This window comes from Nerophis lumbriciformis, linkage group LG29 (assembly GCF_033978685.3).
Source record: "Nerophis lumbriciformis linkage group LG29, RoL_Nlum_v2.1, whole genome shotgun sequence".
In the NCBI taxonomy this organism is placed as follows: domain Eukaryota; kingdom Metazoa; phylum Chordata; class Actinopteri; order Syngnathiformes; family Syngnathidae; genus Nerophis; species Nerophis lumbriciformis.
The window spans coordinates 7277501-7300000 of NC_084576.2; the positions used below are offsets into that span (position 1 = coordinate 7277501).

At 40.7% G+C, this 22500-nt stretch overlaps 1 protein-coding gene across 10 annotated transcripts in view; it reads left to right on the plus strand.

Moving 5' to 3' along the window:
* Positions 1 to 22500, plus strand: part of fgfr3 (fibroblast growth factor receptor 3) — a 140680-nt gene that overhangs the window by 109318 nt on the left and 8862 nt on the right. For 5 of the 10 annotated variants that reach the window (XR_009810517.2, XM_061925124.2, XM_061925126.2 and 2 more), the window contains exons 8-16: positions 5922 to 6066; positions 9419 to 9594; positions 14931 to 15079; positions 15154 to 15275; positions 15507 to 15617; positions 15699 to 15889; positions 16992 to 17114; positions 17308 to 17378; positions 22275 to 22412. Coding sequence is in view for 9 of the 10 variants with exons in the window: in XM_061925124.2 (XP_061781108.1) it covers positions 5922 to 6066; positions 9419 to 9594; positions 14931 to 15079; positions 15154 to 15275; positions 15507 to 15617; positions 15699 to 15889; positions 16992 to 17114; positions 17308 to 17378; positions 22275 to 22412 (1226 nt within the window). In the remaining variant the exon portion in view is untranslated. Of the gene's footprint in view, positions 1 to 2689; positions 2835 to 5921; positions 6067 to 9418; positions 9595 to 14930; positions 15080 to 15153; positions 15276 to 15506; positions 15618 to 15698; positions 15890 to 16991; positions 17115 to 17307; positions 17379 to 22274; positions 22413 to 22500 lie in introns of all 10 variants that reach the window. The other 5 variants (XM_061925125.2, XM_061925129.2, XM_061925130.2 and 2 more) reach the window with 4 other exon arrangements.

A 22500-nucleotide genomic window follows, 5' to 3' on the forward strand; every position in this document is an offset into this window, starting at 1 on the left:
GCTCCTCGCTCTATTTTGGACCACCACATAATTGAAACAGTATTTGGCGTGTGTGTGTGTGTGTGTGTGTGTGTGTGTGTGTGTGTGTGTGTGTGTGTGTGTGTGTGTGTGTGTGTGTGTGTGTGTGTGTGTGTGTCTGTGTGTGTCTGTGTGTGTGCTGCGCTACAGTTCATTCATTGAGCCGTCATCTCGTGTGTGGCGTCTACTGTATAGTTAAGTTGAGGCCAGAGTGGGAGGTGGAGGAAGAGACGGAGGAGGTCTTCATGAATTCTTCTTTGATGGCTAGGAGGAAAAGTTTTTAGAACAGAGGGAGGGTGAGTGGGGGTTAACGATGAGCGACTCGCCCAATGTCTGGAGCCCGGCCCTCAATGTTGATGAGCAAAGCATAAAACACAGAATGTTTGCTGCTCCGTGCCTCTTTAATTATTTATCAGAAGTGTTTCTATATGTGTGAAGACTTTGTGGAATATGTGTTTCATGTTGTAATGCACAATACTGTGTTTGTGTGGTCACATATGTATACTGTACTGCTTGGGTACGCCATATAATAAGATGTAATACTTGAGCTGAAGTAGTACTAGCACATATACTTCACAGAAGGAAATAAATGCATGTTTTGTATGCATATTTAATTATACCCTGCAAAAAGTGTGATCCAAGCAAGATTAAACATCTGAAATCATGGCCAAAATACAAGAAGTTTTGTTTCTCGTATGTTATGTTGCTGATCTTAACTAACAACTGAGGTACAGGCGGTCCATAAATCAATAATACAGTGCAAATATTGAAGAATAACTATTATTCCGATATTATTATTTGATGTCGGTCCGATATCAGCAAAAACAAGAATTATATTGGTTTGCATCTAAAATATCCGATATAAGGATATTAAGGAGTCCTGCAGTTTACGTGTGCAAAGATGGACCGCCAAGTAACATCTAAATGTCCTCCAAGATTGGTCTTTTCTTGTATTTTAGTAAAGGAACTTTACCAAAGCTAAACATGTTAGGCTATTTGGAGCTAGCAGCTACACAACAACTAAGCACACAATAACCCACAAGCTAGGCATACGTAATAAGTGTCTTTGATTGAACAATATTGCCATCCAAACAATTTCAGCAAGTATCAAATATTCATAGCTGCATATTACAAAGCGAGTACAGTATTTTCCGGTCTATAGAGCGCACCGGTATTTAAGCCGCACTCACCAAATTTTAGAAGAAATAAATATTTTTACATATCTAGGCCACACTGTACAGTTATGTACAGGTACGAAATATTTTGTAAATGTTTAAAAGTTCCTTAATTAAAATGGTGCCTGTCACATGGCAGTAAAACGGCAGATCAAACAAAACAGAAGTCATTGTCATGGACCCACTAGCTGTGGAAGCTGGCTCTCCAATCAGCTAAACAGACTCAATAACTTCACAGTGACGTCTTGGTGAATTTACAAAACTGGAACAACACAAAAAGAATGCCATTGTAAGTTAATAATACTAACACAGACACCCGTAAACGTGTTTGCATATTGGCTAATGCTGACAACGCTAGCATGAAAACACTGCTACAGACATCACACATGGGGCGGTTCAGTACGTAAGAATTGTTTTAGTTTTATCGGAAAACTCACAAACGTTGCTTGGAGTGATGAATAAAGAATAATTTCGAGCAGAAACACTATGAATGAGTATACTTCCGGTTCAAGGCATGAAACGGGAAGTACATTTTCACCTGCAGTGAACGAACTCGTCCAAAAGATGTCGCCATAGCACAAAACAGAAACACACCTTTTCAGTGCCTTGTAGTTAAACTATTAGCGAAGAAAAATCCATAAATAGCCGCACCGTTTTATAAGCCACACAGTTCAAAGTGTGATCCGTAAAATACAGTTTCAATTATCTAGTGTAAATGTGTCCACATTATTCAACTTACTGCGTCATGAGCTTAACATAATGATTTATTGTGGCCACTAGATGTCGCCAAAAAATGATTACCCCTCCATTTCAACTAAAAAACAGCACAAGTCCATTCCACGTGGTTAATGATGAATGTTTTTCAAACCTAGCATTTTTCTCTGATTGAGTAGTGTCACTTGATCAAGCCTTTTCTGGCATCACACACTACACAATATTACAAGTATGTATGATCCGTGCTGATATCGTATCGGATCAATATCGGCCAATACTCAGGGCTCTGGTATTGTATCAAAAGTGGAAAAGTTGCAACAGAACACCCCCACTAATCATGTGCGCGCAGCAGTAGAATAAACTTTGACCTTTTTAGTTAACATTTATTTTCCTTCATGAAGAGGCAGACTATTCTGGTGACAGTGTGTCAAAAGAAAAGGAAAGGGAAATTAGACATTGCAAAATGTTCTGATATTTAATCTTGTTTGGTTTTGTGGTTTTTGTGGTGTATATGAAGAAGATGAAGCATCATTTTGTTCATGAAATGGTGAAATTCAACTTTCACAGCAGCAAAGTGAACAGTAGCAGCACAAAATAAAAATAAAAATCAAAGCAAATATGAGAATGAGAGTGGAACATTTGCTAACAATAGCTTTGCACAGAAAAACATGGCTTATGTACTCTGATGTATACATTTGTGTGTGTGTGTGTGTGTGTGTGTGTGTGTGCGTGTGTGTGTTGTGTACGTCTGAAACCCTGTTGTGTCGTTGTTCCCTCTGCAGAGTGTTGTGAGTTACAGCACTGAGGCCTGGCTCACTCTCAAACTGTCCAATGTAACACACAAAGACGCTGGCAAGTACCGGTGCCGTGCCACTAACTTTGTAGGCAAGTCGGAAAACACGTTCTGGCTCAAAATACGGCAAGCAGGTAAAAAAAAAAAAACGCTGAGCTCGTCTTGTCGTGTCTCATCCTCTCCCTGCCGCTGGGTTCTTCTTGGGTACTGCTTGGCTTGCAATGACTTCATCAGCTGCTGGCTTGGTTCGGCTAGCGAGTCGACAAAAATGCTACGTAGAATTGTAAACCTAGTCCAGGGGTGTCCAAACTTTTTGGCCAGGGGTGTGTGTGTGTGTGTATATATATATATATATATATATATATATATATATATATACAGTACAGGCCAAAAGTTTGGACACACCTTCTCATTGAATGGGTTTTCTTTATTTCCATGACTATTTACATTGTAGATTGTCAATGAAGGCATCAAAACTATGAATGAACACATGTGGAGTTATGTACTTAATAAAAAAGGTGGGTAACACTTTAGTATGGGGAACATATTCACCATTAATTAGTTGCTTATTAACATGCAATTTAGTAACATATTGGCTCTTAATTAGTCATTATTAAATACTTACTAATGCCATTAACTAAGAGTCTTCCCTCAATAACCTCAGAATTATTGCTTATTAGTAACTCTAACCCCATATGTTCCCCTAGTGTCCAAATAACTCTAAATTAAGTCTTTGTTACTTAAAATATGTTCCCCATACTAAAGTGTGAAATAACTGAAAACAGGTTGTATATTCTAGTTTCTTCCAAATAGCCACCATGAGCTTCAAGAAATGGTTTTCACTTCACAGGTGTGCTTGAAGCTCATCGAGAGAATGCAAAGAGTGTGCAAAGCAAAGGGTGTATTTTTTGAAGAAGGTAGAATATAAAACATGTTTTCAGTTATTTCACCTTTCTTTTTTAAGTACATAACGCCACATGTATTCATTCATAGTTTTGTTGCCTTCAGTGACAATCTACAAAGTCATGAAAATAAAGAAAACACATTGAATGAGAAGGTTTGTTCAAACTTTTGGCCTGTACTGTGTGTATATATATATATATATATATATGTGTGTATATATATATATATGTGTATAATTAATAACGATTATAATTGTCAAGACTTAGACTATGGCGTGGTTTGTTCTCTCGTGGTGCAAATGAACATTTGGACCAGACATGGCGTGAAGGTGAAGACATTATTTATTTTACACTAACAAAGTAACAAAAAGCGCGCTCAAGGCGGAAGTACAAACTTGACTAACGAAACAAAAAGACTTGCACATGGGCAAAAAACTATATACATGAACAAAAGTCGCTAACTGTGGCATGAATAGAAAAAACTTACTTGACATGGCATGAAGTGCGCAGAGGTAAACAGAATGAGAAGCAGAAAGTCAGGGGTATGTTGTCGCCAGGGAGACTTCCTGGCAACAATGGGTTTAAATAATAGTGACATGATTAAAGACAGGTGCGTGAGTCGTGAGGGCAGGTGAAAACTAATGGGTTGCTATGGTGACAAACAAGAGTGCACAATGAGTCCAAACGTGGAACAGATGAAACTAATGGGTAACCATGGAAACAAGACAAGGGAGTGAAAAGCCAGAAACTAAAGAATCCAATAACTAAAAACAAAACACAATTACACAGACATGACAATAATTGGTTATTAAAAGTATGTGAAACTTCAACCCCTACCTTGTTTACTTCCGTGACGACCTACTTAAAGTTGTGTTATCAAGCAGGTAAAATGCGGTAAGCATGGATAAGTGTGGAGAGAGTGTTTAGCATTTTTCCCATCATGCATTTTAATGGATTTAAATAGGTGTAATTTAGATTTGTTTTCTTTATGTTGATTGAACGTTTTTTATAACATCTACAAAATTCAATTAGCTAGTTGTGTTATTTGCGACCATGTTTGTAGAAAAAAATGTTCTGCACCATGACTATGGTAGGTTGTTTGGTTAGGGTCATACATTCTGTGCTGTGTTTCCTTACAACTAAAATTAATGGTTGAGTTACTTTTGTTGGCCACCAGGTTTCGACAAAATGGCAGCTATCAAACCGCAGGTATTTGTATGTCATACAAGGTATTTGTATGTCATATTGCAGCTCCCAGGTATATAGCTTGTTGAACTCGTTGTGCACTTGGCCCGTGGGTCGTAGTTTGGACTCCCGTGACCTAGTCCAACTAAATGCTCCTAAAGCCTTTCTATTGGAAGAGTGCACATCAAGTTGTCAATACAATATCATTCAGGGCAATATGCGAGGTTAGCAGTAACCACAGCCAGAATCCAAAATTAAATTATTATCAAATAGCCCCTGTCTTCAGTTTTCAGCTTTTGTTTTGCATGATGTGGCGAGATTTCTGTTTGTAACTTATCCCTACTTTCATTTTTATGCCACTTCTAAACGCGGAACGATCGGGTACAAGAACGAGATCTTTATTATTTCTCACGTCGCAACTTTAGAATGTCCAATCCACGGGGTAACCACTTCAGTACCGTGTGAGGCAGTTTCATAAAAATGGTAGCCAGGAAGTATTTTTTAGTAGGGCAACAATAAGAAGACATTGTTTTTCGGGGAACCAAAGACCTACTTACCTTCGCTATTGCCACAGACAAAGTGACAAGTTCTCCGATTTCCATCGAAATATATCCATTAGCGTATAACCAATTGACACAAAGTGGGCGTGGTTGGGGTAGGAGGCTGCGGAATAGGAGTTTCTTCAAGCAAGCCGGTACCCAACCTAGAGATTTATGTCAAAACATTATACGGTGCTCCACCCAAATCCAATAATTTTTCAAAAGCCTATCAGCAGTTTAGGTCCCTGTTATTTGCTCAACATATTTTGTTTTGAAATTCACTATTTCCCTTGAAATAATTGTACAAAACATCTGCTTTTTATGACTGGATGTAAAAGTGTAAAGATCGAATGACTGTTAGTCGTAAGCAGCTCGCATCGAGTTGTGCGTGACAAATACACGTCGGCCATGTTTTTGCATTGTTCCTGAGTGTGCTTCATGTTTCTCTCTGTGTGGTGAAGGTTCTGCTTGGGTGTCTTCTCTGGACCGGTCCCCTGATTTTTTTCCCCCCCTGCAGTGTTTTTCCAAAGGTGTTTGGGTCCTGTCTGTCCCGTGTGTCCCTCCTTCATTGGTGTCCCTCTGTCATCCTCCACAGACGGCCGGTATTAACACTACTGATAAGGAGTTAGAGGTTCTCCTCTTGGCCAATGTGTCTTTTGAGGATGCGGGCGAGTACACTTGCCTGGCGGGGAACTCTATTGGCTTTACTCACCACTCTGCTTGGCTCACGGTGCTCCCAGGTACGCGTCCAAACCATGCTCTGTGTGGAATATGTCTTATGTTGTGCAAGCTTCTTTTACAAATCCTCTACCGATAGCTACAGTACCTTTAAAAAGAGCGAATACACCTTTCACATGTCTGGAAATAATTGATTGGAACTTATTTTAAAGGGACAGTACATTTACACCTACTGTACAGACCATATTTTTTGGACTATAAGGCGCACTTAAAATCCTTTCATTCTCTCAAAAGTCGACAGTTATAACCCGGTGCGCCTAATGTACGTATTCATTATGGTTGTACTTACCGACCTGGAAGCAATTTCATGGTGTAATATTAAGTGTGACGACTAGATGGCAGTCACATATAAGAAATACGTGTGGACTGCAGGTTGACCAATACCTGTTCAGAAAATTACGCTTAGCAAGTATCTGTAAGCAAGCAACACTACAACTTTGATGTTCCGTTGAGAATATAGAACATTATACACCGCGTTCAAAAATCCCTCAAAATGTTTTAGTACCACTTTGGTAAGCTACGAAGATCAATCAATCAATCTTTATTTATATAGCCCTAAATCACAAGTGTCTCAAAGGGCTGCACAAGCCACAACGACATCCTCGGTACAAAGCCCACATACGGGCAAGGAAAAACTCACCCCAGTGGGACGTCTATGTGAATGACTATGAGAAACCTTGGAGAGGACCGCATATGTGGGTAACCCCCCCCCCTCTAGGGGAGACCGAAAGCAATGGATGTCGAGTGGGTCTGACATAATATTGTGAGAGTCCAGTCCATAGTGGATCCAACATAATAGTAAGAGTCCAGTCCATAGTGGGGCCAGCAGGACACCATCCCGAGCGGAGACGGGTCAGCAGCGCAGAGATGTTCCCAGCCGATGCACAGGCGAGCGGTCCACCCCGGGTCCCGACTCTGGACAGCCAGCACTTCATCCATGGCCACCGGACCTGTGCCCCCCCCCTCAAGGAAAAGGGGAGCAGAGGAGAAAAGAAAAGAAACGGCAGATCAACTGGTCCAACAGGGGGGCTATTTAAAGGCTAGAGTATACAAATGAGTTTTAAGATGGGACTTAAATGCTTCTACTGAGGTAGCATCTCTAATTGTTACCGGGAGGGCATTCCATAGTACTGGAGCCCCAATAGAAAACGCTCTATAGCCCGCAGACTTTTTTTGGGCTCTGGGAATCACTAATAAGCCGGAGTTCTTTGAACGCAGATTTCTTGCCGGGACATATGGTACAATGCAATCGACAAGATAGGACGGAGCTAGACCGTGTAGTATTTTATACGTAAGTAGTAAAACCTTAAAGTCACATCTTAAGTGCACAGGAAGCCAGTGCAGGTGAGCCAGTATAGGCGTAATATGATCAAACTTTCTTGTTCTTGTCAAAAGTCTAGCAGCCGCATTTTGTACCAACTGTAATTTTTTAATGCTAGACATAGGGAGACCCGAAAATAATACGTTACAGTAGTCGAGACGAGACGTAACGAACGCATGAATAATGATCTCAGCGTCGCTAGTGGATAAAATAGAACGAATTTTAGCGATATTACGGAGATGAAAGAAGGCCGTTTTAGTAACACTCTTAATGTGTGATTCAAACGAGAGAGTTGGGTCGAAGATAATACCCAGATTCTTTACTGATTCGCCTTGTGTAATTGTTTGGTTGTCAAATGTTAAGGTGGTATTATTAAATAAATGTCGGTGTTTAGCAGGACCGATAATCAGCATTTCCGTTTTCTTGGCGTTGAGTTGCAAGAAGTTAGCGGACATCCATTGTTTAATTTCATTAAGACACGCCTCCAGCTGACTACAATCCGGCGTGCTGGTCAGCTTTAGGGGCATGTAGAGTTGGGTGTCATCAGCATAACAATGAAAGCTAACACCGTATTTGCGTATGATGTCGCCTAGCGGCAGCATGTAAATACTAAAGAGTGCAGGGCCAAGAACCGAACCCTGAGGAACTCCGCACGTTACCTTAACATAGTCCGAGGTCACATTATTATGGGAGACGCATTGCATCCTGTCAGTAAGATAAGAGTTAAACCACGACAAAGCTAAGTCTGACATACCAATACGTGTTTTGATACGCTCTAATAAAATATTATGATCGACGGTATCGAAAGCAGCGCTAAGATCAAGAAGCAGCAACATAGATGACGCATCAGAATCCATCGTTAGCAGTAGATCATTAGTCATTTTTGCGAGGGCTGTCTCCGTAGAGTGATTTGCCCTGAAACCGGATTGAAAAGGTTCACAGAGATTGTTAGACACTAAGTGTTCATTTAGCTGCTGTGCGACAATTTTTTCGAGGATTTTCGAAATAAAGGGAAGGTGGGACACCGGTCGGTAGTTTAGTAGTAGTAGTTCCCGCTTGATGGATTGTTTGAGCATTATGGCTACCGTAGTCAGACGTACTGTGCTTCAACATACGGTAGTATTATGGTGTGTGCATAAGGACCCCAAAATGGCAGCTATTAGGAGACAAAGCCGGTGTTTTGTTTCGCAATATTATGAAAAAACAACTTTTCTTACCTGTTGGTACCTGCTGATGTGTATTTGGGATCTGGGTAAGTCCCGAAAATTTGCGCTGGTCCGCGCCCTAGTCAATAGGCTTATTTTTCTCTATCCTCTTGTTGTGGGGCATTCATCCTCCGCTGTTGCCATTTCCAATACAAAGTAGCATACAGTTCTAACTTATATCTGTCAGTAGACTCGCTATGGAAGGAGGTAGCTAATGGGTTTCGCTATGTAGAGCGCTTTGGGTCACTAGAGAAAAAGCGCGATATAAATGTACGCTTCACTATCGGTACAACAAAGCTGAGAAGATGATGTCAAAGTGGAGGCACGTAAAAAGGACCCGGCCACAAAACAGCGCATCCTGAAGAGGCTTGAAAACAGTCTGTAAAACATAATCTATGCAACATTTTGACCAAAGAACCACCATTACATGTTATGTAGACCACAAGGAAGGGTTTTACATGTAGAAATCAGAATATGACCACTTAAATGCGCTTTATAATCTGGCTACGCCTCTTGTATGAAAATAGTACACCTTATGGTCCGAAAAATACGGCACTTCACATTTTGTCAGTTCTTCAGTGGTGTCCCATGTAAAGATAGTATCAAACATTATTGCCATTGCTCCTCTAATTTGACATACGTTTTAACATAAGGTGAATATTTCTGTGTGCAGCATGATAATTGTCTCCCTGGAGACAATTAACCTGCTGTACGTGATAGTCTCTTTTTACTGCGCTAGCAACTGTGTTTGTTTACATTTGTATCGACAGTAAAAGTGCCTCTAATTGTTCTCCCTTCTATCCCCTCCATGAAAAACAAACCCAAAAGCAGTGAGTCCGGAGAAAGAGGACTACTATGCGGACATCCTCATCTACGTGACGGGCTGCGTGCTCTTCATCCTGGCGGTGGTCATCGTGGTACTGTGTCGCATGAGGATGACCACGCAGAAGACGCTGCCCACGCCGCCCATCCAGAAGCTGTCCAAGTTCCCCCTCAAGAGACAGGTAACAGAAAGTAGATACAAGATTTGCAAAGCCCTGTTACCTCCCACACACCACTCGCATCCTTAGAGAATACAAGTAGGTGCATGGGAAACTAAAGATAGTCTTTAGCTGTGTCCCAATTCAGGGTCTGCATCCTTCGGAGGACCCGGCCTACGCAGCCTCAGAAGGCTGGACCTTCGGAGGCACCTCTGAAGGATGCGTCACCCGTTGTTAAATGGGACAGTCTAGCCTGCGGAGGATTCTTACATTTGAAAGTGTATTCGCTGCCGCTGCTTGTATTTGCCGCCATTGTCAAAAAGATCCGGGTTGAACAAAGGCGCGCAAAGCATCTTGGGATATGGGAGGCCACGAAGGATAATCGCGGTGCATCCTCCGAATACAGGGAAAAGGTGGGCGCATTCGTCGGCTGCATTTGGAGGAGCGTTCTAATTTGAATGAATTGGGATAGACTTCGCGCAGCGTTGTGACGTAAGCGGCCTTCAAATTTGCCCTTCGAAGGATGCAGACCCTGTATTCGGACACAGCTTTTGTGTTTCAAAGGAAACACTTCAGGAGGACAACATCAGTGTAAGTCAAATTGGAGCAGACATAGTACGGACCAGGAGTGCCAAACTTTTTGACTTGGGAGTCGCATTGGGCTAAAAAAAATTTGACCGAATTCATGTAAAATAACAATACACATACAGCCTATACATGTACATATTAAATTCATTTAATGGATGCTGTATATAATTAATATAATTGGATATTAAAAGTTTGTACATAACTTTTTAATTATGAGTTAGATTTCAGCTTGTTCTCATTACATACCAATTTTTTGCTTTTTTCTTACATTTTTTCTGTTGTTTTTTTCCGTGTAAGGATAGAATAAAACCTAGTATGTCAAAAATTCTGCCTGTATGAAAATATGAATGTTCAGTTAGACATTTAACAGTGTTTATTATGGTTGTTATAATTTGTTATATCATTCATAAGTTAGTATTATTTTATTTTTTTAATTAACTAAAATATATTTTAAGTACACTTAATTTTTGTTGTGAGAGCTTCAGGGGTGTCTAAACTTTTTCCACCAAGGGCCGCATACTGAAAAGTCATGTATGGGGGGGCCATTTTGGTATTTTGTTTTTTTTAAATGCTAAAAACATATAATTATTTTTAAAGACAACTTAGTGTATTATTATGAATTATTAGTTCAACAATTTCAGCTTTTTCTCATTACACTCCAAATTTTTCCATTTTTTTCTTACATTATTAGAAAGATATGTTATTGGTGAATACACAGATTTTAGCAGACACAAAGTGTATTTTCACAAAGTATCGGATCGGTATCGCCGATACCAGCCTAGTATTGGTTCTGGAAGAAAATCAGTGGCACATTTTTCTCATGTGTGACATGAGAAAAATCCAAAGTCAGCAAAGTGAATTATGAGAAAGATGAAAAAAAGCATTGACTATAAATAAGCAGCAAAGGTTGTTATATCGCTCTGCTATTTGCTGACATGTGTTCACATTTATCTTGGAGCGCTTGGGTGTTTATGCCCCCTGTTGACTGCCAGCGCTTGTTTTTACATTTCACCCCCGTTGAGGCATAATTTAAAAAAAAAAAGGAGCAGCTGCACGGAGACGTCAAGACAAACGTTGGTTTAGTTCAGGTCAGAAGCGAGTTCAAGTATGATTGACTAATGAACATTTGAGAGACACGTGTCTGCCTAAACCGACACAACCTCCGACTTGAAAATGTTGATTTTGCTAATGAGTCCGTTTTGCAGCAATAATTCCTCTTCCTCCTATTGGCTGTGCTTATAAGGCAAAGATCTTATTGCATTTTTCTGTAATCTTCGCTCGCTTTTGCTAAAACTGATCTCCCCCTTCTCTCTGTCTTTTTTCATAACTGACTAAATCTTCCATAAACCTGCTGGCATCTTCTATCACATATTACTTTTCATGCCTCTCAAATTTGGGGCTGGGCTGTTTTTTGGGGTTTTTTTCCCTCTCGCCGGAGCTTCACAACATTTTTCTCATTTTGCTGGAGTTGTTTGCCAGGAGTCCACACAAACACGATTCATCACAGCGCTTGCAGGATGTGGAAAATGGACTTTGCTGATGGATGAAGACGTGCGTCGCTCCGACTCCACTTACTCCTACATTTGTCTTTGTTACTTCCTGCTTCCACACTTTGTCAACGCTGACATAGTGATGTTTAATGTTCATTCACAGCAGTTCACTTTTTCCACATTTTCTTATGTCACAGCCTTATTCCAAAATGGAATACATTCATTTTTGTCCTAAAAATTCTACACCCATAATGTTAATGTGAAAAAAATATTTTTTTTAATTTTGCTAATTTATTAAAAATAACAACTAACAAAATCACCTAAGTATTCAGACTTTGCTCGACACTTTGTTGATGCACCTTTAGCCGCAATTACAGCCTCAAGTCATTTTGAATACGATGCCACAAGCTTGGCACACCTATCCTCTTTGCAGCACCTCTCAAGCTCCATCAGCTTGGATGGGTAGCGTTGGTTTGCATCCAGGAAGTCTTTGTTCTAGTAGTGTAACGCTTTTGTAGATGCCGCGGTATTTTGGTTTCAAAGTCTTCACAATAACTGTATCAGACAAAAACTTGGTGCGTAGTTTTTTTCCCGGCGCTTTAGCCTTAAAAATAAACGACATCTCCCAGAATCCTCTGCGCAGCGCGGGGCGCCAAGGTGGGGGCATTAAAGTGTTCGTAGTCCATGAGAGGAATTGTTTTTTCTTCCGGAAAAATGTCACCAAAATCTATCCATAACTATTTGAGTTGTGTTGCTAACAAACAAGACAAACGAACCCTGGCGAGAACATAACCTCTTTGGCGGAGGTAAGAAAGTCTGCGCTCTGCAAAGCAATACTTTCGTCACAGAGCAGCGCACGGACGTAATCACCAAAAAAAAAAAAGTTCAACACGGGAAATATGAGGAAACTGAAAAACTACTTGATAAAGCCTCAATCCACCCTTCTATATATTTATACACACAATAACGTCGTACTGTGGCTTTAATACCGTGGTAATATCGTACCGTAACAACCCTACTCTGTTCCATTCACCATTTGTATTAGAGAGGGTTTTACTGTTTAAAAAGTGTGTAATAAGTGTGTGAGGCATATTTGTCGATAACAATGGCAATTAAAGAGAGAAAAATGTTGATCCGAAATCAGAAAACGTCAAGCTAGCGCAAGGGTTTGGAGGGGGAAGAGCGAGCGAGTGTCAAAAATAGACATTTCTGTGTCTCACTTACAGTGAAACCTCAATTTACGAACTTAGTTGGTTCTTGAACACAGTTTGTATATCGATAAGTTTGTATAGTGAAACAGAGTTCCCCATGAGAAACAATGTAAACATGAATCATTTTAGTGAAGGTTTGTACACTTTGAACACAATATAAAGTGTTATACAGCAACATAGCATTCTATTTACCGTAATAACAAGCTGAACTGTGGTGTTTGCGCTGCTATGCCAACACACACACACAGAATCCACCATGGTGCCCTCCCAAATGATCAGAAATCCTTAACTTTATCAGCCATATTGTTACAATAATAAATTTAAAAAAATGCAAAATCCACCCACATCGACAAGGAGCTGAATGAAAGAAGCAGACCAAGGGTGTCCAAAGTTTTTCCACTGAGGGCCGCACACTGAAAAAAACGAATCATGCGGGGGCCATTTTGATAATTTTCATTTTAATTTTTTTACCTTTATAGATTTCCTCAAGTTTTCTCCCCAGTACCCGCAAGGGTCTCAGTCATAAAACTGTTAAAAATAAGTCATATATTATTTTGAATCTCAAGATCGACTTAAGGTCCATCTTTCGTTGTTGTTTTATTTTTTATTTTTTTATGTTTATCCCCTTTTTGTCAAAACCCTTGTTTTAATGGCAAACACACAAACTATGCAATATTTTATTTAATGTGAAGTAATCTGAGCCTTAAATAGGTCAATCATTCATAACAATGAAGAAAAATTAATAAAAGTGTTAAAAATAATATATTTTAATTATAATATATATCTTTTTTTTTAAACTTTTAACGCTTAAGTCTGTAGTTAAGCTTCAGATATATCTGTTTATTATAAGTTTTAATTATTTTTTCATGTTTTTTTTTTGTTTGTTCTATGCCCTTTGTGGGAGGAAACTTTGTTTCACACAAAATTTGCAATATTTTCCTTAAAAAATATTTTGAAGTGGAATTGTTCGTGTGAAGTAATCAGAGCCTTCAATAGGTCAGTAATACATAACAAAATTGATTTTGATTCATTATTATTTTTGGGCAATGGCAGCTTTAAAGAGAAACAAACTGCATGGCAGCCTTGTGTTATTATTGTCAACACTGCAACTTTTTCTCGTTACATTTGACCCATTTGCTCTTATATTTCACTTTTTTATGTCTTTTCTTTATTATAGTATTTTTCAGTTAGCAAAATGGGACAAAACTAGAAAAACACAGAAGAGTGCTGAGCCATGTGTATCGTGCAGGAAGTTAGCGGAAGGCTCCGCTACCGCCACAATGATATGCCCTGCATTTTTGTCTGCAGGCGCGAAAATTCAATTCAAAAGTTCGTAAATGGGAAAGGTGTGCAAATAGAGGGGTTCGTAATTGGAGGTTCCACTGTACTTGCCTTTTTTCACTATTTGCAGTGTTAATTTTGTTGTTTTGGTTATCGTCAAGTGTTAATTTTGTTTTACTTAATCTTTTGACGAAAACGTCTCTTATGTTTAGTCCTATTTTAGTGATCTTAATAGTTTTAGTCTACAAAATTCCTCCAAATGTTGACGACTAAAATATAAAGTAGGGGGAGGGGGGGTAACAGGTCGTTGACGATAACCAGGACAAATATTTTTATTCAACAAAATGAACGCTATTTGTTGGTTATCTCAGAATGTAACGCCCACCAATAGCTTGGAGAGCTACTATATACGACATTTTTGGGAAATTATCTTTTGTCTGTGAGTTTGAAGGAATGTTCACAGTTCTTTGTTGATGGTCAAGAACGAAGCCAAGAAAAAAGCCATTAAATGTTAGTTTTCCGAGATTGTTTCAACATACTTAGATTGCATTTTCATTTTGTACCGCTCATGCTGGTTCAGGGTCACAGGAAGTTAACCTATCCATCAATTCTCGTTTGCAGTATGAAGTTTCAAAACATGCCATCACAATTTCAACTTTTTATTGATCTATAAGAAAATATCAATGAATTTCTTTGGATGAACGTCCTCCGTCTTTGTCCTTGCTCTCGTGTCCTCGTTCCCTTTCAGAGACGATAACAGTCTCCCCTTTGTTTGGTTTTTGCACCCAAGCAGGTGTCCTTGGATTCCAACTCCTCCATGAACTCCAACACGCCGCTGGTCAGGATCGCCCGCCTGTCGTCCAGCGACGGACCCATGTTGGCCAATGTTTCCGAGCTGGAGCTGCCCTCCGACCCCAAATGGGAGTTTTCCAGAGCCCGGTAAGGCAGACCTGGAGAAGCTTTTTCTGTCATTGAAGCTTGAATGTGAGGTTCTGTGCTCGGTTGTGTTTCAGGCTGACTTTGGGCAAACCGCTGGGCGAGGGTTGCTTCGGTCAGGTGGTGATGGCCGAAGCTATCGGCATCGACAAGGAGAAGCCCAACAAACCGCTAACTGTTGCTGTGAAAATGCTAAAAGGTGAGTGATGATCCACATCTCTGATGTCTACTCAACCTTGACCTTGCTGTCTTTTCCAAATAATCCTGAGAACATGAGAACTTATCTTCAGGTTCAATCAGCCAGTCCAAAAATGTGTTCTAAGAGGTATGTTAGTGCGGACTGGACTTTGTGGGGACTTTTAGAGCAGTTTTTTGGGGTCTTTATCTGTGTTTCAGTGTTCAGTTTCCAATAGCGTCTTCTGTCTTTCAGATGATGCCACAGATAAAGATCTGTCAGACCTGGTGTCTGAGATGGAAATGATGAAGATGATTGGAAAGCACAAAAACATCATCAACCTGCTGGGAGCCTGCACACAAGACGGTGAGGCCACACTGTGGCGTAGACAGCATGCTAACGGTGCGCCGCGTCCCGTAAAGTGACCGTGCTGTGTCGCGCCTGTAGGTCCCCTGTATGTCCTGGTGGAGTACGCCTCCAAAGGCAACCTGAGGGAGTACCTGCGGGCACGTCGGCCACCGGGCATGGACTACTCCTTTGATACGTGTAAAATCCCCGACGAGCAGCTCACCTTCAAAGACCTCGTATCCTGTGCCTACCAGGTGGCCCGAGGCATGGAGTACCTCGCTTCGCAGAAGGTCAGTCATGTGTCTGGACTTCCAGTTGTCCTCACTCCATTTTCTCCAGTAATCTTTCAGCATCTATAGGTTGTATTCGGTCACGTGACTTTTAAACGAAAGTAAACAAAGTAGTGGGCCACCAAACCAACATGGCTACTGTAGAGTGCAAACTATCTGAGTACGCAAGGGGCCTAGATCTTACCACTAAAAGCAGATACGAGCAAAAAATCAAACTATGCAATGGAATACATCCCTATACGTTATCAGAAAAAAGATTTGCCGAGTCGGTCGCGTTCCCAGACATGTGGAACTATTGTGCATCTGACACCATTCTCCACGACAAAACAGATGAAAACTTGTAAAAGCATGGAGGTCTACAACTTCTTTGTGTGTGTCTGGGTAAAGGACATTGGTATCAAGACTTTCCCTGATAAATATGCATAGTTTTTGCTCGGGTAAGGTTGTATTTCATGATTTAACTTGGCGTCTACTGATGTTTGTTCTTGATGCACGCGCTGTTTACAAGCAGCATGTTTTTCCCCGTCTTTATCAAAATATAACTATAAATGTCAACATTGTGTATGTGCGGAAATATTTATTTATGATTGTTTATCAAAATATAACTATAGATGTCAACATTGTGTACGTGCTAAAATATTCATTTATGATTGTTTATCAAAATATAACTATAGATGTCAACATTGTGTATGTGGGAAATACTAAATGTTAAAAGTATATCACACAAACCTTTAACGAAGTGATCTCTGCAAACTTGCACATTCCTCGACTCTGCCTCCTTGGGATTGGAGTGTGTGCTACTTTTGTCGTCGTCTTTCGTAAAATCTAGACATCTTTCGAACCTGTTGATTACCCCTCTAGGAGCTTTGAGGAAACTTTTGTCCTTTTCGCAAGATTTTCGAGAAATTCCGCCCAGAACGCTATTACAACAGACGCTCCCTGGCCCATTACTTGGCATGTTTACCGGAGGTGACGTCAGGTGAATACAACCTATATTAGATGTTCTGCAAGGCACAACCTTAGAACCCCAAACTTTTCCCCATTTACCAGACTGAACGATGTGCGTTTCCTGACATACAGTCTATGTGTGTGTACTTCCCAGTGTATCCACAGAGACCTGGCAGCCAGGAACGTTCTTGTGACCGAGGACAACGTGATGAAGATTGCTGACTTTGGTCTCGCTAGAGACGTGCACAACATAGACTACTACAAAAAGACCACAAATGTGAGGGTTTTTTTCTTTTATTAACGTCGAGGGTATAAAAATACTGGCCAAAAGGTTGTAAACTCATGGATTGTTGTTGGACGTGTTTTTGTTGTATTTGGTTGTGGGAAGAGGATCAGTGACGCAGTCAAAATGGCCGCCACTGTACAAACACTGTGTGTTGACCTGTGCTGTTGTGTCTGTGTTGTTGCAGGGCCGTCTGCCCGTGAAATGGATGGCTCCGGAGGCTCTCTTTGACCGCGTCTACACGCACCAGAGCGACGTGTGAGTGTGTCTTTTTGCCAGCCGACCGTCACATGCCGCCCGTCCACTCATGTGGAGCTCCTGTACGCTGTTGAAATATCACGACGGAGTGTGTTAGCGTCAGAGGCTCGGTGCCCCGCGTGTGAATATGGAACGAAGCCCATGATCCCTAGCTCCTCCTGTATCAGCAGCGCCGCATTCCTGGCCGCGTTTGTTTTGCAATCTCCGACACGACATCAGAGAGACGGCACCACGGCGGTGCCTCAGCGTCTTAGCCGTGTTTTAACAGCGCAAATCCAAACTGGCCCGGGAGGGAGAGAAAGAGAGCGGGGGGGGTGTAAGAGGGTCAGCAGACTTAGTCCCAGTCTTTCCTCAGGGTGTTTTTCCGCAAGGGTTCAAAGAGAGGCACCTTCAGACGGCTCCCACTTTGGATCCATGGCAGCTCCCAAAGGTTGGAGGTCACCAAGGAATGCTGTCTTGTAGTAGTAGGACCCACCCATTAGCCCCAGCCATCCAAGGCAAACACGGGCCCCCGTCAACAGCGGCTCCCCCATGTGATTACACCAGACTGGGAAGGAGCTGAGAGGAGAATCGCGCCGCCGTGTTATTTCAGCAGGTCTACATTTGCAAAGTGGATCCTGCCGCCAGACCTAGCTGTGTGCAGCAGTAGAACCTGCAGCCGGGTCACTCTCACGCACACACCGCCCTCTACACCCCCGGGGTTTTTCATCACGGCGCTAGAAAAATAGCGTGCTCGCACGTGACGACAACATTATTGCAATTACTTACACCCTTGAAAGACAATCTAACGTTTACCGTATTTTCCGGACTACAGTGCGCACCAGTATAAGCTGCAACTACTAAATTTTAGGGAAAATAAGTATTATTTCCATATATAAGCTGCACCAGAATATAAGACACAGATATACATGGTGCGAAACAAATATTTACACAAAGATTCTGTAAATGTTTATTTACATACCTTTATTATTTCCAAACAGTGTCTGTAACGCGGCAGTAAAACGGCTGATCAAACAAAACAGAAGTCATCGTCATGCACCCACTAGCTGCGCAAGCTAGCTCTCCAATCAGCTAAACAGACTCAATAACTCCACGGTGACATTTTGGTGAATTTACGAAACTGAAATGATACCAAAAAAATGCTGTTCATAATAGTAACACAGACACGTGTAAACGTATTAGCATATTTGCTAATGCTAACAAAGCTAGCTTCATTACATTACGATAGCACATACAAATACGCATGAAAACAGCGCACGGGGACGGCGTGGCGAAGTTGGTAGAGTGGCCGTGCCAGCAATCGGAGGCTTGCTGGTTACTGGGGTTCAATCCCCACCTTCTACCATCCTAGTCACGTCCGTTGTGTCCTTGGGCAAGACACTTCACCCCTTGCTCCTGATGGCTGCTGGTTAGCGCCTTGCATGGCAGCTCCCGCCATCAGTGTGTGAATGTATGGGTGAATGTGGAAATACTGTCAAAGCGCTTTGAGTACGGTACCTTGTAGGTAGAAAAGCGCTATACAAGTATAACCCATTTATAACCCAAACACTCCTACAGACATCACACATGGGACGGTTTAGTAAGGAAGATTTTTTTTAGTTACCCTATATTCCAGACTATAGAGCGCACTGGGGTCTAAGTCGCAGATATATATACGTTGTGGAAAGAGATTTTTACTCAGGAATATTTTGTAAATGTTTATTTACATACCTTAATTGTTTCCAAACGGTGTCTGTAGCACGCCAGTAAAACGGCTTATCAACAAAACAGAAGTCATGGTCATGGACCCCACTAGCTGCGCAAGATAGCGCTCCAATCAGCTAAACAGACTCAATAACTCCACGGTGACGTTTTGGTGAATTTACTGAGGAATTTGTGAAACTGAAACAATACAAAAAGAATGCCGTAATACACTTGTAAACGTGTTAGCATATTAGCGAATGCTAACGACGATAGCATGTACAAAAATGCATGAACACACTCCTACAGACATCACACATGGGAGGCTTTATTAAGTATACCAGTTTTTGGTTATATTGTAAAACGCTGTGGACGACTAGAAGACGGAACGGTGCTCTACTTCCGGTTGAAAGCAGTAAATGGAAGGACACTACTGCGCCTGCAGTGATTGAATTCTTCCAAAATATAGCGCCATAGTACAAACAATAATACACCTTCTCATTGTATTTGCCTGGTTCTTTTTGAAAACTTTTTGTATTACGGTCGTCAGCGGAGAAAAATCCACAAATTAGCTGTATCATTTTACAAGCAAAAAATAAGCGGCTTATATTCCGTGATGTACATATTTACATACAAACAAGGATGAGTGTTGTCATTAATACCTACCGGGATATGGTTCAATGCAAAATAAATATTTTGAAAGTCAGTTTGAGGAGAATATCTATGTGTACACAATTATTGGACAACTATTAGTGTACACAATGATCACATTCTGAGGAAAAAGAAGCTGTCTACATATCAGTTTGGTTTCTATGACGACCATGTAAGTGGTGTTTTAGTATATATGTAAATGATGGCTAAATTAAGTGTACACATGAAGTACACAGTCGTCAAAATCATGTAATACAATAGTTACATCAATGGGGTGGGGGGGTGGGGTATGGTATTGTTTTTATTTTTTATTTTTTTATTTTTTTGGTCATAAAGAAATACAATCATGTGTGCTTACGGACTGTATCCCTGCAGACTGTATTGATATATATTGATATATAATATAGGAACCAGAAAACTAATAACAGAAAGAAACAACCCTTTTGTGGGAATGAGTGTAAATGGGGGAGGGTTTTTTGGGGGGTTGGTGCACTAATTGTAAGTGTATCTTGTGGTTTTTATGTTGATTTAATAAAAAATATATATTTTTTATTTATTTATTTATTTTTTAAATTTCTTGTTTGGGGACCACTGGTGTAATGGATACAGTGAAACACTATTAAGTACTGTACACTCTACTGCTACTTTAAAGACTTTTAAAGTCCTGAATGATCATTAAACAGTTTGACAGTAAACAGTGAAGATGTCCTCCATTGTCATGTGCACTATTTGACTGCATTATCATGCAGCAGACATGTTGACAATATTTAAGTGCTGATTCCTCCTAAAAAAAAAACCTGCCTGGCTTCCTCCCAGCACACAATGATGATGATGATGAGATGTTTATTCAGCAACTCAGTCTGAATTTTAATGTCTTTATCGCTCTCTCCTCTGTTTGGACTCGGCGCGGAAGCTGCTGTCCTCTGCCCTCTCTCGACCTGAGCGTGGATAATTAGATACGAGTGCCGCCAGGGAAGGACGGGGGCAGCACAACAATAGCGCGGCGGGCTAATTGACTGCACATTATCTCGTTAGCTTCCCCCGTCTCTCGGCCGTCAGGGAATAATGCGCCGCTTGACCGCCGACAGCGAAAGAAGACATGACTCGGCTCACGTCGTCACACTCTCACAGCTTCACAGTGCAGAGCAGCGGTCTCCAAAGTGCGGCCCGCAGCTAATCTTCTAACGGCCCAGCGTCACAATCGTTAGCATTCTAATATTAGCGTGCTCTTTTTGCAGGTATCCACCTCACTGTCAAATATTTTGTGACATGACGAGTGATACCACTTAGCATACTATATTAATATATAAATATAGTAATATATTTTGGTACTTGACGCATGTTAGATAGCATTTTAGCATGCTAACTTTAACATACTACCTTTTTTTTTTAGATCATTTAACAGTTTAGATTTTGGTGTTTCATCAATGCTAACTGTAAGCAAGCTATTGTTATCATGCTTGCTCTTTTAAGCTAATTTTGCTCATATTTTTGGTTACTTGACGTATTGTTAGTATGCTGGGTTTTTTGTGCCTAATTTTGAAGTTATACACCAATTATATTTTGCCATTTTAAACACATTTTTCAGGTACACACCTCAGAGTAATGTATTTTTGTACTTGACGCATGGTAGTTAGCATTTTAGCATTCTAGCTTTAGCATGCAAGCTTTTCTTAGATCATTTAACAGTTTATATTTTGGTATTTCATCAATGCTAACTGTAAGCATGCTATTGTCAGCATAGTAGTGTTAGCATGCTTGCTTTTTTAAGCTCATTTTGCTAATATTTTTTGTTACTTGACATAATGTTGGTATGCTAGCTTTTTTTGTGGCTAATTTTTTCGGTATACACCTCCAGACATATTTTGCCATTTTAAAAACATTTATCAGGTACACACCTCAGAGTAATATATTTTGTTTTTTGACGCATGTTAGTTTGCATTTTAGCATGCTAACTGTAGCATGCCAGCTTTTTAGATCTTTAAACCGTTTATAATTTGGTATTTCATCAATGCTAACTGTAAGCATGCTATTGTTAGCATAGTACCGTTAGCGTGCTCGCTTTTTTCTACCAAAATCGCTTTTTGTAATTCTTTGAAAAAAATTCTATGGTACTGGTTTTGACGGTGAAAATTATACATTACATAATATCATCGAATCTTTGAGAAAGAGGATTAGTGGATTTGTGGTTCGCAATTTTTTTTTTTTTTTTACCAAGTACCACCTCAGAAAACATTAATACACTAGCATAGTAGGCTTAAGTATTCATCAAAAACAAGGCAGAGGCAATATTTTTGCTAATTTGACATTACACATAGTTTGAACAGTAACACTGTGTTTGAATACGGGAAAATAAAACACTGTACTTTAACCAATGGATCATTTGGCGTGACACTAGATGGAGCCAACAGTTTGAGAACCACTGGCGTAAAGCATTCAATATGCATCTTGTACAGTCCTGAAAAAGTGATAGAATATTAATGTCAGAATGGATTGTCGTCCTCTGGGGGATAAAGGCGGCTTTATTGTGGTTTGACGTCCGAAGTGTGTGGTGTTTGTCTTCAGGTGGTCCTACGGCGTTTTACTGTGGGAGATCTTCACCCTCGGTGGCTCGCCATACCCGGGCATCCCCGTGGAGGAGCTCTTTAAGCTGCTGAAGGAGGGACACCGCATGGACAAGCCTGCCAACTGCACGCACGAGCTGTAAGTCCTGCCTTGATCTCGTCTGGAAAGTATGTGGAGGACCTCCACCTGTTTCAGATCCAGAGGGGACAACTATCGGGTCTGTACG